This window comes from Aquarana catesbeiana, linkage group LG08, assembly GCF_042186555.1.
Source record: "Aquarana catesbeiana isolate 2022-GZ linkage group LG08, ASM4218655v1, whole genome shotgun sequence".
NCBI classification, from domain to species: Eukaryota; Metazoa; Chordata; class Amphibia; order Anura; family Ranidae; genus Aquarana; species Aquarana catesbeiana.
The window spans coordinates 298,604,122-298,620,730 of record NC_133331.1 but is presented as its reverse complement, the minus strand read 5'-3'; the positions used below and the strand labels follow the sequence as shown (position 1 = coordinate 298,620,730).

The 16,609-nt window shown below is 44.6% G+C and overlaps 2 protein-coding genes across 2 annotated transcripts in view; both read left to right on the top strand.

The window, feature by feature from the left end:
• LOC141106850 (uncharacterized) overlaps positions 1–16,609 on the top strand; it is a 109,419-nt gene that overhangs the window by 67,286 nt on the left and 25,524 nt on the right. The gene's annotated exons all lie outside the window — the stretch shown is intronic.
• LOC141104915 (uncharacterized) lies at positions 4,585–16,056 on the top strand. Its single transcript, XM_073594719.1, has 6 exons — positions 4,585–4,666; positions 14,002–14,191; positions 14,308–14,405; positions 14,486–14,692; positions 14,782–15,009; positions 15,133–16,056. The coding sequence occupies exons 2-6, from the start codon at positions 14,158–14,160 to the stop codon at positions 15,334–15,336; spliced, it is 771 nt and encodes a 256-aa protein (XP_073450820.1). The 5' UTR covers positions 4,585–4,666; positions 14,002–14,157; the 3' UTR covers positions 15,337–16,056.

Sequence of the window (16,609 nt, the reverse complement as noted above, 5' to 3'; positions counted from 1 at the left end):
AATGAGGAAAGGGGACGACGTCAATAGACGTCATCCCGGTATTTCAGATCCACGCTGTTGCCGTCATTTGGCAATGGCCCGGATCTGAAGCGGTTAAATAACATGTCTGGGGGGTCCTAACCCTTCCTGTGAAGGGGGATATCTCTGTGATGTACAGAAAGTGCTGCAGCAACGCCGACCTTTATGAAGGAAAAAAGTTTAAAATTGCTGCAAATTACATTTCCATGCCGACTTCTATAAAAAAAAAACAGCATGCAGGCTTCTCTAATGATCTGCTACAGCTCCTTGAAAAAGTATTCATACCCCTTGAAATCTCCCACATTTTTTAATGTCACAACCAAAAATGTAAATGTATTTTATTGGGATTTTATGTGATAGACCAACACAAAGTGGCACATAATTGTGAAGTGGAAGGAAAATGATAAATTATACAAATAAATATGTGAAAAGTGTGGGGGGGGGACATTTGTATGGCGCCCCCCGGAGTCAATACTTTGTAGAACCCCCTTTCTCTGCAATTACAGCTGCAAGTCTTTTTGGGGACGTCTCTACCAGCTTTGCACATCTAGAGAGGGACATTTCTGCCCATTCTTCTTTGCAAAATATTTGTCAGATTGAATGGAGAGTGTCTGTGAACAGCAATTTTCAAGTCTTGTCACAGATTCTCAATGTGATTTAGGTCTGGACTGTGATTGGGCCATTCTAACACATGAATATGCTTTGATCTAAACCATTCCATTGTAGCTCTGGCTGGATGTTTCGGGTCGTTTCCTGCTGGAAGGTGAACCTCCGCCCCAGTTTCAAGTTTTTTGCAGACTCTTACAGGTTTTTGTAATGACACCCCAAGTATATAAGGGGTTAAAGTCGTTTAGGACATTCCCTTCCTGAACACCAAGGCAGCTACTGAACACTCCGATCAGCCGAACAAGAAACCCATATGAATAACTCTCCCCCCAAATACGAGACAAGATGTTCTGTCTTGAGGGTCAACCAGGAATCAACTCATTTTTTTCACACACGGACACAACAGATAAAATAACTCAGAGACTCTTTCCCCCCCACCCTTGGAAAAGAGGACGGGTTAAACTGTCCAATGACAATGGACACACAGGTCAGGTGTGTTTAAACTTCTCATCAGTACACAGCCTTATCAGCAGGGGGCTGCTGGAGGAATCCCCCCTCCCTCCATAGAGATACACATCCTGTGATCCAAGGCAGACAAACACAATAGAACAGTGGAATACAGCCCAACCCCAAACTAGCACAGCAAACGGTACACAACAGCATGAGACAACATGTTTAAAGAGGCTCACTGCACATGGCCAACATGGTGGTATAAGGACGTGTTCAGGTCAAAGTCATCTGATACCATTTATGAGGTGGGAGGTTAGGCCCAGAATGAAGGTATTCTTCAAAAACATTCGAAATAAATGTATAATAATATCAACTTTTAATACTAATACAATTTATACAGGAAAATAAGAAAGGCTGCCAATGTTGAATCCTTTATTCCATAAACATGTATTTGTATGGTTTTCGGAGATGTAAGTCAAGGTGGGGTTTTTATGGGTTTCTCGTACTCCAAACACAAACCTACACCACTGTTCAGTTCTCTGGCATACGGCTGGGCGTGATATAAATAGATATCCCCACAACACTATTTATAATATGGCACATATGGGGTTCCCAGAGTTTTGTGTTTTGGGGGGACATGGACTTGAATCCAAAGTAACATTAGTTCAGGGTACCCAGGCATACACCTCACAAAGAGTATTGCTCCCTTAAAATCCAGGTCCCATAGTCGAAAGGCAAGAGGTCTGCATTCAGTCCTCTCCAAAAGCCTCTGTCACATTTTTTTCTAAGATTGCCCTCTATTTGGCTCCATCCATCTTCCCATCAACTCTGACCAGCTTCCCTGTCCCTGCTGAAGAAAAGCATCCCCACCACATGATGCTGCCACCACCATGTTTCACGGTGGGGATGGTGTGTTTAGGGTGATGTGCAGTGTTAGTTTTCTGCCACTGTCGTGGATATTCCACCATACTCTTGAGCTATTTAGTGTCAGACAGGAGTGTGTAATGTACAGAATGTAGGGGACAGGAGTGTATAATGTACAGAATGCAGGGGACAAGAGTGTGTAATGCACAGAATGCAGGGGACAGGAGTGTGTAATGTACAGAATGCAGGGGACAGGAGTGTGTAATGTACAGAATGCAGGGGACAGGAGTGTGTAGTGTACAGAATGCAGGGGGCAGGAGTGTGTAATGTACAGAATGCAGGGGACAGGAGTGTGTAATGTACAGAATGCAGGGGACAGGAGTGTGTAATGTACAGAATGCAGGGGGCAGGAGTGTGTAATGTACAGAATGCAGGGGACAGGAGTGTGTAATGTACAGAATGCAGGGGACAGGAGTGTGTAATGTACAGAACGCAGGGGACAGGAGTGTGTAATGTACAGAATGCAGGGGACAAGAGTGTGTAATGCACAGAATGCAGGGGACAGGAGTATGTAATGCACAGAATGAAGGGGACAGGAGTGTGTAATGCACAGAATGAAGGGGACAGGAGTGTGTAATGTACCGAATGCAGGGGACAGGAGTGTGAAATGTACAGAATGCAGGGGACAGGAGTGTGTAATGTACAGAATGCAGGAGACAGGAGTGTGTAATGTACAGAATGCAGGGGACAGGAGTGTGTAATGTACAGAATGCAGGGGACAGGAGTGTACAATGCACATAATGCATGGGACAGGAGTGTGTAATGCACAGAATGCAGGGGACAGGAGTGTGTAATGTACAGAATGCATGGGACAGGAGTGTGCAATGCACATAATGCAGGGGACAGGAGTGTGTAATGCACAGAATGCAGGGGACAGGAGTGTGTAATGCTCAGAATGCAGGGGACAGGAGTGTGTAATGTACAGAATGCAGGGGACAGGAGTGTGTAATGCTCAGAATGCAGGGGACAGGAGTGTGTAATGTACAGAATACAGGGGACAGGAGTGTGTAATGTACAGAATGCAGGGGACAAGAGTGTGTAATGCACAGAATGCAGGGGACAGGAGTATGTAATGCACAGAATGAAGGGGACAGGAGTGTGTAATGCACAGAATGAAGGGGACAGGAGTGTGTAATGTACCGAATGCAGGGGACAGGAGTGTGAAATGTACAGAATGCAGGGGACAGGAGTGTGTAATGTACAGAATGCAGGAGACAGGAGTGTGTAATGTACAGAATGCAGGGGACAGGAGTGTGTAATGTACAGAATGCAGGGGACAGGAGCGTACAATGCACATAATGCATGGGACAGGAGTGTGTAATGCACAGAATGCAGGGGACAGGAGTGTGTAATGTGCAGAATGCATGGGACAGGAGTGTGCAATGCACATAATGCATGGGACAGGAGTGTGTAATGCACAGAATGCAGGGGACAGGAGTGTGTAATGCTCAGAATGCAGGGGACAGGAGTGTGTAATGTACAGAATGCAGGGGACAGGAGTGTGTAATGCTCAGAATGCAGGGGACAGGAGTGTGTAATGTACAGAATACAGGGGACAGGAGTATGCAATGCTCAGAATGCAGGGGACAGGAGTGTGTAATGTACAGAATGCATGGGACAGGAGTGTGTAATGTACAGAATACAGGTGACAGGAGTGTGTAATGCTCAGAATGCAGGGGACAGGAGCGTGTAATGTACAGAATGCAGGGAACAGGAGTGTGTAATGTACAGAATGCAGGGGACAGGAGTGTGCAATGCACATAATGCATGGAACAGGAGTGTGTAATGCACAGAATGCAGGGGACAGGAGTGTGTAATGCACAGAATGCAGGGGACAGGAGTGTGTAATGCACAGAATGAAGGGGATAGGAGTGTGTAATGCACAGAATGCAGGGGACAGGAGTGTGTAATGGTAGTGGAAAATAAAATAATTATGAAAAGTGAAAAATTGTGTATGTATGAAGCTGCCAGCACCGAAAGTCCTAAATACAAAACTCAAATCAATGTAAAACGTGGGGTGGGTGCGGTGCTGAATATGTAAATCCAAAAATGAAAGAAAAAAAATTGAATAAAATAACAATCAGTAGTGGTGAAAAGTGTAAGTAGAAAACTAAAGCAAAGTCCCTAAACCTCAAAACAGGGAAAATTACAAAAGCGATCCAGTAAACCAAGTGAAAAAATAAAACAAGGTTTAAATCCTATAAATGACAATGTTATGAGTCATAAATATAGAAGCCAGGTCACAATTGTGACCCCCTATTATGCCTCTGTCCCAATCTCTCTCCTTTTACAGATTCTACAAGCAATACTTTACAAAAAGACAAACCCTGAGACTGTTTATTGGAGTCGGAGTGAATGGACTGTTGCTTGTGTGACTGGGGGGCCTCTGTACTGTGTGGGAAAGAACCGGTTAATATCACCGCTCTCTGTGGGGGGAGCACTACACAGCTATAAGGATATACAGTACATACACACACAGCACAGGGCCGTGTTCACACTACCAGACATTTCTCAGGGCTGAAGTTCCTTTGAGCTCCACAAGGTGGTGATCTCACTTCTACCCAGACAGGAAGTCTCTATGGAAGACAGGAAGTGATGTCAGGTACAGGAAGGAAGCTCCTTGTGATACGACTTAGAGGTGACGTTGCTGAAATCGGCAGTAGAGGAGGTAATAAGATCTTATTTTCTATTTACACCCAGTAACCCCCCCGTCATGTCCGTCCTCTTCCTCCATAGTCACTGTGACGTCTTTTATCTCCAGCAGATGATGATACACACATATATTATTATTATAAAGGATTTATATAGTACCCACAGTTTACACAACGTGAGGGCAAACAGTACAGTTACAATACAATATAATACAGGAGGAATCAGAGGGCTCTGCTCCTTAGAGCTTACAATCTAAGAGGGAGGGTCAAAGGATACAAAAGGTAATAACTGTGGGAGATGGACTGATGGAGAAAATAAAAGTCCAGTTGTTAGGTGGGGGCAGGATAGGCTTCTCATAGGAGAAGGGTTTTCAGGGATCGTCTTAAAGTAGACAGAGTAGGAGATAGTCAGGCAAATTGGGATAGGGAGTTCCAAAGGATTGGAGAGGCTCTGTAGAAGTCCTGAAAATGAGCATAGGAGGAAGTGATGAGGGAGCTAGAGAACAGGAGGTTTTGGGAGGATTGAAGAGAATGATTTGGTTGGTATTGTGAGACTAGGTTAGTTATATAGTTGGGGGCCGAGTTCTGGATGACTTTATAAGTTGTTAGTATTTTGAATCTAATTTGTTGGGTAAGCAGAAGATTGGCAGAGAGGAGCAGCAGACATTGAATGGTTGGTAAGGTGAATGAGTCTGGCAACAGCATTCATGATGGGCTGAAGGGGGGATAGCCCATATAAAGGCAATCCGGTAAAGGAGGGACTTGCAGTAGTCAAGGCAAGATATAACCCGGGATTGAATCAGTAGCTTTGTGAGGTCATTGGTTAGGAAGGGACGTAATTTGGAGATGTTACGGAGGTTGAGGCGGAAAGCTTTGGACAGTGATTGGATGTGGGGCTGAAAGGAGAGTTTAGAGTCAAGGATTACACCTAGCACCCTGGCTTGTGGGGACATGTTGATGGTTGTGCCATCAATCTTGACAGAGAAGTCAGGGGAAGGGGCACGTGGGGGAGGAAATATTATGAGCTCGGTTTTGGATAGATTGAGTTTGAGGAAGTGTTGTGACATCCAGGCTGATATGTCTGTTAGTAAATTAGAAGGATTGGTAGAAGGCACATGTTATAGAGAGGAAGGAGAGCTAGATAGGGAAACAAGGTCACCTGCAGTCTGTTTGTTTTTTTTTTTTGTTTTTTTATTACTAAGCATTTTTTTATTGAGAAAAGGAAGTTTGCAGTACAAAATGGCATGGGGTATAAAACTACTTATTGAAAAATAATTTGGGTTACGGAGTTAGACAATGATCATCCAAATAGATAAGTATTCCAGGGTAAACATGACAATCTTAATGCTATATGATCTTATCAGCTATATGGTATTATGGTATGTCAAACAAGACTGGATCCAGAAAGTCAAAAACAACAGAAATAAAAAGAAAACCATAACTCAGGTAATTCTTGTAGATGAAAAGTGAACCAAGGGTTCCATTTAGCGTCGTAGATAGGGATGGAGTCATGCAGTGTGTGAAATATTTTTTTCAGATTACATTATTTGATCAACTCGAGCGATAACTTGCGAGAATGGGACTGTGTTCGACTTCCAGTTAAGGGCGATTGCCCAATGCAGCGCAATACAAATAGTGTGTAATAGTTTCATTAGGGGGTTTCGGGATATCAGGGATTTTTTCAAATAGTAGACAGTGAGTATGTGTCAGAGCCATGTGCCTCCCCGCCAGCTTATCCATTAGCTCCAGAGTCACCCTCCAAGTAGGTTGCAGAGCTTCACATTCCCAGAACATGTGCAAAAAAAAAAACCTGGAAGAGCACATCCTCGGAAACAAGATGTGGAAGTCTGTGGGTAGATCTTTCCCAAACATAAAATAATTTAATCGCTGTTTGCCTAATGCCCCGTACACACGGTCGGATTTTCCGATGGATGAAAATGTCTGATTGGAGCGTGTTGTCGGAAATTCCGACCGTGTGTGGGCTCCATCGGACATTTTCCTTCGGATTTTCTGACACACAAAGCACATCATCCGCATACATGCAGAATTTATAAGTAAAGGAAGCTTTGTTGTAGCCCGGAATATCTGGGCGCTGCAGTATGGCAATGGCTAGGGGCTCAATAGCCAGAGCGAAAATGAGTGGGGACAGTGGGCACTCCTACCAAGCCGGAAAAACTGAGCTACATCCGGGGATTTTGACACGCCTGCTGGGGTTTTGATATAGAGCCTGTAGGAAATCACCCTGAAATCCATAGCGCTTTAGTAGGAGAAACGCATAGCTCCAAGACACACTGTCAAAAGCTTTACGAATGTCTAAACTTAACGTGAACAGTTTCATGGAGAAAAGGTTTGCATCCTGAACAATATCTGTGGCTAGGCGGATATTGTCTGTTATAAGGTGGTGGGGGATAAACCCTGACTGGTAAGGGGAAATTAGTGAGGAAATCACTCCTGCGAGTCTATCGGCTAAGATCCTACTGAAAATTTTCAGGTCACTGATAACCGATATGGGCCTAAAATTCTGGGGGTGAGTGTGGTCCTTATTCTGCTTAGGGATGAGCGACATGTTTGCTAACAGCATTTCCTCCGGAAAGCTGTTATCTTGTAGGACAAAGTTAAAAAGTCGAACCAGCCTGGGAGACAGTTGGGAGGCAAATTTTTTTATAATATATGGTAGAAAAACCATCAGGCCCGGGGGAAGAACCTGTCTTTAGTGCCTTGATGACATTCAGCACTTCTGATTGGGAAATAGGTGAATTAAGTTTGTCTAATTGTGAGAGTCGGGATTGGGATAGAGTTAAACCAGAACAAAGCCTCATGTCACGCGTGCCATGTACCTGAGATGAGACCGAAGTAGTGGGGAGGCCTCCCTTGCACCTCGGGTCCTTGAAGCCTCTGGAGATGTAGACAGAGACTTGGTGGACACCGAGTGGCACGGGTGCCAGGGGTGTGGAGCACTGTGCAAGCCTTTGTCCGAGATCCGAGCCAAGGTCAAGTCCAGTTTGGCAACGAAGTATAAAAGGGTTAATCAGAAGAAAAATGGTCAAGAACCAAGCCGGGGTCAGTTCCAATCTGGCAGCTGAGTACAAAAGGGGCAAAGAAGTAGAATGATAGAAAAACCAAGTTAAAAGCTGCGCTCTGGGTTTATGATCAAACAAATATGTTGTGACAACGAAAGCAGCCTGCACCAAGATCTAGTCTCCAAATCTCATCATAAAAAGTTAAACAAAGATGCGGCGCTAAAATGTAATCTGAAACAAAATCACTCAAAAGTGAATAGGATAGGATTGAACAAACCACTAAATGAATGAATAAATATTAAAGTGAGTATACGTGGAGATAGAAGCAAAATTAATACACTCATATGCAGTAAACAAACAATCAAAAGTGAATAAACACATTAGTAAAAGCAAATTCATATACTGATAACCAGGAAATTAGTAATGATTAATTGCCAAAAGTGAATATGGTAATATATTCAGTGAAAACATCCCAAAAATAAATATAAAGTCCAGAATACGTAAAACAACAAAAAAGGGGGGGATCCGTGATGGAAAAGTGCCACAAAAGTGCAGAAGGAGGGGAAGATGCAGATGGGGAATCCTCTATGACTCTTCACACCCAAGGTGGAATATCAGATGCGCTTACCAGATCCCAATGACTGCTATTATGGCAGTCATAAACGGCACAGGGAATATACAGGTCTCCCCACAACCTCAGCAAATGATGCCCGTACGCGGCAGATGGTATAATGTGTGCAGTTAAAATTCGCCTCTAGAATCAAATAAGCGCCGGCCGGCTTCAGCTGCTGCCTGTTCCTTCCGGGTTCAGCGTGGTGTGGTGGTGACGTCAGCACGCCGCTCCTCCCTGCGCCGTTTCGACAAATCTGTCGTCTTCCTGAGGTCGTATTGTATTACATAGTTGCTGGTTGATCTTACACAGACAGATCGGAGGGAGGCACAGCGTGTAACGCAGGAGTTGCAGGGAGGGAGGCGGGAAGTTAACAAACAGGTGATTGGCTGCATATGAGTGTATTAAAGAAGTAGAATGGTCAAGGTACAAATCCGAGGTCAATGGCAAGCAGGAATCAAGAGTAGTCAAATAGGTTTCCAGGTCACAACAAGTTCAGACAGATCACACACTAGCACAGGAACAAGGGGGGGACTGAAGATAATCCAGCAATTTGACAGTGTCTGGGCTGGGCTTATATAGGGAAGTTTGAGGTAACTTCCTGGGCGCCTCCTGGGCATTTTCCCACCTTTTTCCATCAGGTTGAGGTCACTTCCTGTCCGCTTCCTGGGCATATTCCTGCCGTTTTTCATCAGGTCTTCTGCGCAGGTGCGGGTTGGCGCGCTGAGGCGTCTTTAGCGCATGCTCAGTTGGAACGGATTTCCTCTTGTGGCAACGCGCAATTGGTGCATACTTAGTAAGCCCTGGACTCTTACACCTCATCTGATGGTCCAGACTGGGGGGGTCCAAGTAATGTTGAGTAAAAATTTTTAAGACTTCTTGAGGGTGAGATGTAATTATGCCCGAAGGGGTAGTCAATTTATAAACGTGCGGAGGGTGGAAAGGCTGGTTCAGTTTCCTAGCGAACATGGTTGAGGCGGTGTAATGCCCTGTACACACGGTCGGATTTTCCGACAGGAAAAAAGTGCGATCGGATTGTTTTGTTGGAAATTCCGATCGTGTGTGGGCTCCATCGGACTTTTTCCGTCTGAATTTCCGACACACAAAGTTTGAGAGCAGGCTATAAAATTTTCCGACAACAAAATGTAGACAAATCCGATGCACAAAGTGCCACCCATGCTCAGAATAAATTAAGAGACGAAAGCTATTGGCTACTGCCCCGTTTATAGTCCCGACGTACGCGTTTTACGTCACCGTTTTCAGACCGATCAGATTTTCCGACAACTTTGTGTAACTGTGTGTATGCAAGACAAGTTTGGGCCAACATCCGTCTGAAAAAATCCATGGATTTTGTTGTCGGAATGTCCGATCAATGTCCGATCGTGTGTACAGGGCATTACTGTGCAATAGGCATCTTGCCTTGGACCATCGCAGGGCCCTTCTCCACTTTAGCCGAGAGTAGCGAGTCAAATTCGAGGAAAGTCTGGTAGACTAAAGTCAGGGCTGCGGAATTTTTATATAAACTGTCCAGCTCCGCAGAGAGCTGTACTATTTTTTCTTATTAGTTTTATTGTGGGCAGTAGCTAAACTGATAAGTTTACCCCGCAGCAACTGCCTTATGAGCGACCCACACTGTAGAAATGGCGGTCCCAGGGAGGGCGTTTAGAGCAAAGTAGGTATCTATAGATTGAGAAACCTCAGATTCACCCGCCAAGTCAGAAAGAAGTGCCTCATTGAGTCTCCACATAAATGGTGTAGGGGCTAGCTTAATAAATTCTGTGGTGAAGGAGGTTATGTGGTGGTCAGACCATGCACAGTTATGAATGGAGGCTGTCTGAGAGATAGCAAGGATAATAGGAGTGGAGAGAATATAGTCTAGTCTTGCGTAACTGTTGTGCAGATGAGACGTATATTCTTTTGCTCCTATGTTGTGTGTGCCCGCCATGTGTTCACTAGTTGAAATTCCAGAAGTTTACGGGAAATGGATTTAGGGAAAGCCCTGGAACTAGTGGAGGCCGTGCACCCTGTCTAGTGTGGGGTTCGCTACCATGTTAAAATCTCCCCCTATAATCATATGGGGGGATTGATATTTTGCTAAAATATCAAAAAAGGATGTGAAGAAGGAGGCAGAGGATTCGTTGGGGGCATAAACACTAGCTATGGTAAGCTCCCGGTTATGAATATCCTCCCTTTATTATAACATAGCGACTTTCCTTATCTTTGTAAATCTGACGCACATCCATAGGAAAGGAGGCGTGTAAAAATATGGCAGCACCCCTACTCTTCGATGAATGAAGTGTGTAGAAAGCTTGTGGGAAAGTTCTATGAAAGAACTTGGGATGGGAGTTTTGCGAGAAGTGTGTCTCTTGAATCAGTAGAATTTTAGCATTAAGTCGCTTATAGTGGGAGAAGGCTTTACTCCTCTTAATAGGGAGAGTTGAAGCCTTTGACGTTATGCGAGATGCAATTAATCGCCATTACTAAGATTAGGGGGGGCGTTCAGCTGAATGAGTGAAGAATAGGCTTGTAGGCTACTATCAAATATGGAACCTAACTCCACAAAGCCCCAATACTGCATTTGTAACAGATTGCAGACCATAGAGGAACATTTAAAACAGCGGATAGAGGCCTTATGACCTCACCTACTCCAAAAACGCCTGTCAGGACAAGAATGACTATAATCAGTTGAGGATTCAAACCTGAGAAAAAAAAGAGTCCAAAAAAAAAAAAGAAAATGAACAAAAAATGAACAGGATCAGGAACATTTTTGTATCCTGAAAATAGAATGTTACAACCGAGACAACCAAGTCTCGAACCCAGCAGCACCACTGATCTTGTGCCCAAACCAAAAGAGGGGACCAGTGTGAGGAACCTAGCTGTAAAAAAAAGATTTAAAAAGTGGTAAAGTTGCTGGGTGGGGATGTCATGCAGCAGCACCAAGGGACAGGCTCCTGACAAAGTGGGTGCCTTGAGACTGAGGGTGCGTCGTCGCTGAATCCAACGGGGCAGATCGTAGAGATAGCTGTATTGATGCGATGAAGTTAGCTATGTCCCCGGTTAAGCGTTATCATATCGAATTCTCCTTCTGTCGTGTCTGGTAGGTGGCATGTGCCAGATTTGAGATTGCCTGGGGGGGTCAAGGGATGGCAGGGCACCGCTTCAGCTTCCATGTGGCCCAATTTCACCAGGATCTCCTGACCCTCCAGAACTGTGGTGGCAGCATAAGTGGAGCCATTATGAGGAACCCACCAATTTAAATGGGAAATATGTATCGGATCCGGGCTGCTTAAAGTGTTACAGTGACCTCCTTCATGCCCCTGTGTCTGTCCAATGTGGCTAGTGAGATATCCGGATAGTTCTGAACAGTGTAATCATCAAGGGCGATGCGTAGGGTGTTTCTAGCAGCCCTTAAAATGTCTTCTTTCGTCAGGAAATCCTTCATACAAAGGATTATGTCACGCGGCAGTTTGTCTGCTGGAGGTTTTGGTCTGAGGGCCCTGTGAAACCTGCCACACCTAAAGGCCGCAGATTCACATTTTGGAAGGAGAGACTTGAACAGCCTGATGACAGTGTGAATCAAATCTGTTACCGACTCTGGAATACCTCGCAATTGCAGATTATTGCATCTATTCCTGTTGTCCAGATCTTCAACCTGATTTGATCAAATGCTGTTGTTAACGTTGTTAACATTTCATGCTCTGGACTGAGCTCATTATAAGCCAGGGCCAGTTCATCGTGTTTAGTTTCCAGCATGTCAGTTCTAGTACCCAGAGCTGCAATCTCCTGTGACAGTGCATGGGAGGTCTTGTGCGTTTCTGTTTGGAACTTTGTTGCCAGTCTATTATACATCTTTTCTAGGCTAGCATCTAGGTCAGCTTTAGATAGAGAAGAGGTGTACTCACTGCCAGGATCCGAAGGTGAGCCAGGAACAGAAGGCACAGAGGGGGCCGCTGGAGCAGGAGAATGTGCTCGGGCCACGGCGCCATTTTGGGACATGCTGTATTGTTCCCTGGTGCAGAGGAGATAGTGGGTTAGAGAATTCTGAGCGGGCCCCGGGATTTTTTCTTCAACAACGGCATGCACTGTGTCTTTGTGCCTCGAGGGGTGTTAGAAGTGTCGGGTGTAAGGCCATTTATAGCCCTCTGTGAGCCAATCATGTCCCGCGGTGTGCGGAGCTACTGTGTCAGGCGTCCATCTCGCTCAGCGCTGAGCATGCGCCCCCTGTTTGGTGTTTTATCAAAGTAGTTTGCTGTATATTCTCGCTTTTTGCAATCTCTTTGTGCAGAGCCAAAGGACGCCCACTTAAATCAAAAATTCACTTATAGAAAGAACCCCAGACATGTGCCCCCCAGTCATTAATATTGTGGAAATGTACAGTAGATGAACCCCTTCAGGGTCAGAACATCCCCCCCCCCACTTACAGGGCTTAAACATTTCCTTCATTTTGGAGATGTGTCACCTTTTCCACCAGTGACCTTCTCATCTCATCCGTCTATTGTACATTTTCTACATCTATACTAACAATGTCACGCTTACCCCTAACGCAGGTGGTCAGACACTATAGCTGGCTTCTGTGTTCTTCACCTATAGAAGCCCCCTTTTCCATAAGGCAAGCAGGCCTACCTGTACTCAGTTGCCCCCCAGGATTTACAGAATGCTATAGTGCCTGGCCACCACGCCTGAGCAGGAACAAACTGAGCACAGCAACCAGGTATTTGCAGGTTGGCAGACAGACAGAGTGGTTCCAACGATAGTCCAGGTACAAGGCAGGCAAGGTTCAGAATAGTCAGGGTCAAATCCACAGTCAAAAGGCAAACAGAGTTCAGAAAGTAGTCGATATCTGAACCAAGGTCATCAACGAGGGAATTCCAACACCAGAGTAGGGCAGACAAACAGAGAGCTTGGAGCACATGTTACAAACGCAATATCACAAGCATGAGACTGCAGGCTTGGCTGGCTTAAATCAGGTTGGGTCTCCACCCAGAGACTGACCACATCAATTACCTTACAGGTGGGACAGACAGACAGAAGAATGCATCACAGCCAAAACCTGGATGCAGGAATTAGGAGTAGGAGCAAAACACACTCCTGACAAGCGGATTATAGTAATTTTATTAGTGGTGGGGGTTGGGCGGTTTATTTAGGAGGGATTGGAATATGTATTTATTTTATGAGATGCAAATAAGAAGAAAAAAAGAAAAATTTAATTTTCAGTAAATGTCCGTAATTTATTTTCCCATAATGATCCCAGTCTCAGATATTCATCCTAAAATGTGATCAGTAAAATCTCCAGAGTACACGTAGATCACAGGAATATGATGTGTCCTGACAAAGCCCAAAGACAAAGATCATCTTCCAGTTTAGGAGAGGAGGGGCGCACCCAGGAGAAATGATTCTGTGTACAGAAACCTCACAGAGCACCCCCCACAGCTCCCTCCTCCCAATGCCCCTCCAATCAGCGTCAGAGAATCCTATGACATCACACTGACCTCATAGCGCCTCCTCCTAATATCTCTCTATCCGACTTTTTTTTTCTAATGCTCTTAGGATGTGGGCCGACCCCTGGCCTCCTCACTTTCCAAGTAGGGCTGTTGAACCTGCATTGTATGTAATATCAGAAACCTCAGCATGAAGTGGGGTTTAAATAAAAAGAGACCTGACCAGTGAGGTGAGGAGGATTCTGGGAATGTCATTTGATTTTACTATTTGTGTTCAAATCTAGAGTTTTCCTCCTGTGAAGTCTGGAGATCATCTGACCATCACATTGCCTCCACCTCCCTCCCTGATAGAATAGAGAAATAAAAAGAAGATTCTAGAAGTCACCAGAGAGATCATCGAGCTGCTGACAGGAGAGGTGAGCGGAGCTCGGAAGGACATCATGATGGACAATCAGCCGCCCCTCACATCACCGGGTAAGAGGAGACTTTATTGTAAAGGAGAGAGCAGTACGGAGGATCCACCTAGATCCCCCATCATCTGATAAACACATAGAAACAATGTATTCAGTCAGTGTGTGTGTTTCCTACAGATGGATCCAGTAATGGGAACCCACCAGAGAGATGTCCCCGTCCTCTGTATTCCCGAGATTCTACACAGGAAGATCACACCATCCCTCACCATCATCAGGTAGATGATTGACAATTATTGGTAGTTATGATTTATACACAAGCATGTTTGTTGCAATGAATATTTTTTTATATTTTCAGAGTGGAAACCTTGGGGATGATAATATTAATGTTAAAGAAGAGTATAAAGAGGAGGATGAGGAGTATGGATTGATGAAAAACTTTTCAGAAGGACACAGGGATATGATGGAGCCACCTAATATCAGGAACCCACCAGAGAGATGTTCCCGTCCTCTGTATTCCCGGGATTCCACACAGGAAGATCACACCATCTCTCACCATCATCAGGTAGATGAGGAACAATCACTGATAGTATCATTAGGATCTGTACATTATCTGCATTGTTACCATTGATGTCATTTTTATTATATATTCAGAGTGGAAATCTGAGAGATTCTAAAGTCGAGGTTAAAAAAGAGATAAAAGAGGAGGATTATGAGGTTGGGGTGATAGAGGAGTCTGAGTCTCTAAAAGTTTACAAGGATCTGTACCAGGACACCATGGAAGAGTCATCCAGCTACAGAAACCCACCAGAGAGATGTCCCCGTCCTCTGTATTCCCGGGATTCCACACAGGAAGATCACAGCATCCCTCACTGTTACAAGGTTGGTGGATCGGAGCATCTAGAACATGGACTTCTGGAGAGGATGTGTGTTTTTTTTATATGATGTCACAATAATAAATCTTCTATTTTATAGATGATATTTTCTCTCATTTTCTTGATTTAGAGTGGAGATCCAATTGATATAGAATTTGAGGTTAAATCAGAAGAAGAAGAGAGGTATGTGAGGGATGATCAGCAGTCTATGGAGGAGGATGGAATAACGGGGACATTTATAGAGGAGGACACTCCTACAGAGATCAGCATAGGTGGGTCATTAACACTAAATCCATTCCTCCACCCATACTGCTCACTGATTGGTCCAGAGTAGGGCGGGGACTGGGTGATATCAGCCTGTAATCCCCTGGTCACTTTCCTGAGCTGTGTTCCCCGTCCTGTATTCCTGTATTTCTCTCGGATAATCTTCCTTCTCTGTGCTGCAGACACAATTTATGTATCTAGACTGGATTTATGGAGATTCTGGGGTTCAGCTGGCAGTAAAATTTAGATTTTCTCCATAGGTGTTGCTCAGCCTAGGCACCTGGAGTATGTATCCTGGGTCTTCTGCCTCAAGTCCTGGGTCTAGCAAGACCTCTGACAGAGTAATTCTCCCGGGAATACCTTTTCTGTTATTTGCTGTCTGTGCCGGGTGGAGGGATATGTCTGTATAGTCTCAGACCCAAGTCACTGAGTGCAGTCTCAGGAGATGGGAGGCAGCGGTGTGGGACCTCTGCAACTTGTCTCCAGTAAACAGTTCAGCTTCCACTGATTACTGAACACCAATATTATGAGTCCCCCTGACTATTACACCGTATATAGTGATTATATATTGCATGTTGCATACTCCTGACCCCTGCACTATATACTCTATGTTGTACATTACATACTCCTGACTTCTGCTCTCTCCCCTCTACCCACTGCTTATATATACACCTAATATGTATTCTCTTTTGTTACACCCATTTCCTACCAGCTGGACATTTTATATCTGATGATTTGATTGGAGCACAGACTTTTACATGTTGATAATAATGTGATAACATCCTCCAACTTTGGAACCTTAAACAGAAAGTGATAATGAGGGAGGAGTCAATAACCCAATGATGGTGGTCTTCAGGATCAGTCCAGTCTTCATCTTGGTTGTTCTCCCCCCATCTTCACTCTCTGACCTCTGGTGGGTCTCAGCCCCGCTGTTATTCATGACTAAATCATGGACTAAATAAGGAAGTGCAGGACTTCTTGTGTTGGGAAGATGGCAATGAGTGATAGAGGGGGAGGGGACACTCGTCCTATAATCCCCTCATCACTGTCACTCCTATAAAAGACAGTTCTCGTTGTTTCCTCACTCTCTGACTAAGGTCCATGAATAAAGAAATTATCTGGTAGGAGATCAGAGGACCCATTTACTAGTTACCTTGAGGGGGGAATTGTAAGATCCTCAGAGACAAAGCTGCCTGATGTGGGCGGAGTCCTGGTTTAGGGGAACCAATCTGCTCATGTCTAGTAATAATCTTTGTATCTCTATTTTAGTAGATGGACGGGAGATGAGGAAAACCTCAGAGGATTGTCTCACTTTGTCTCCAGACTGTAAAGTAGAAGATGAG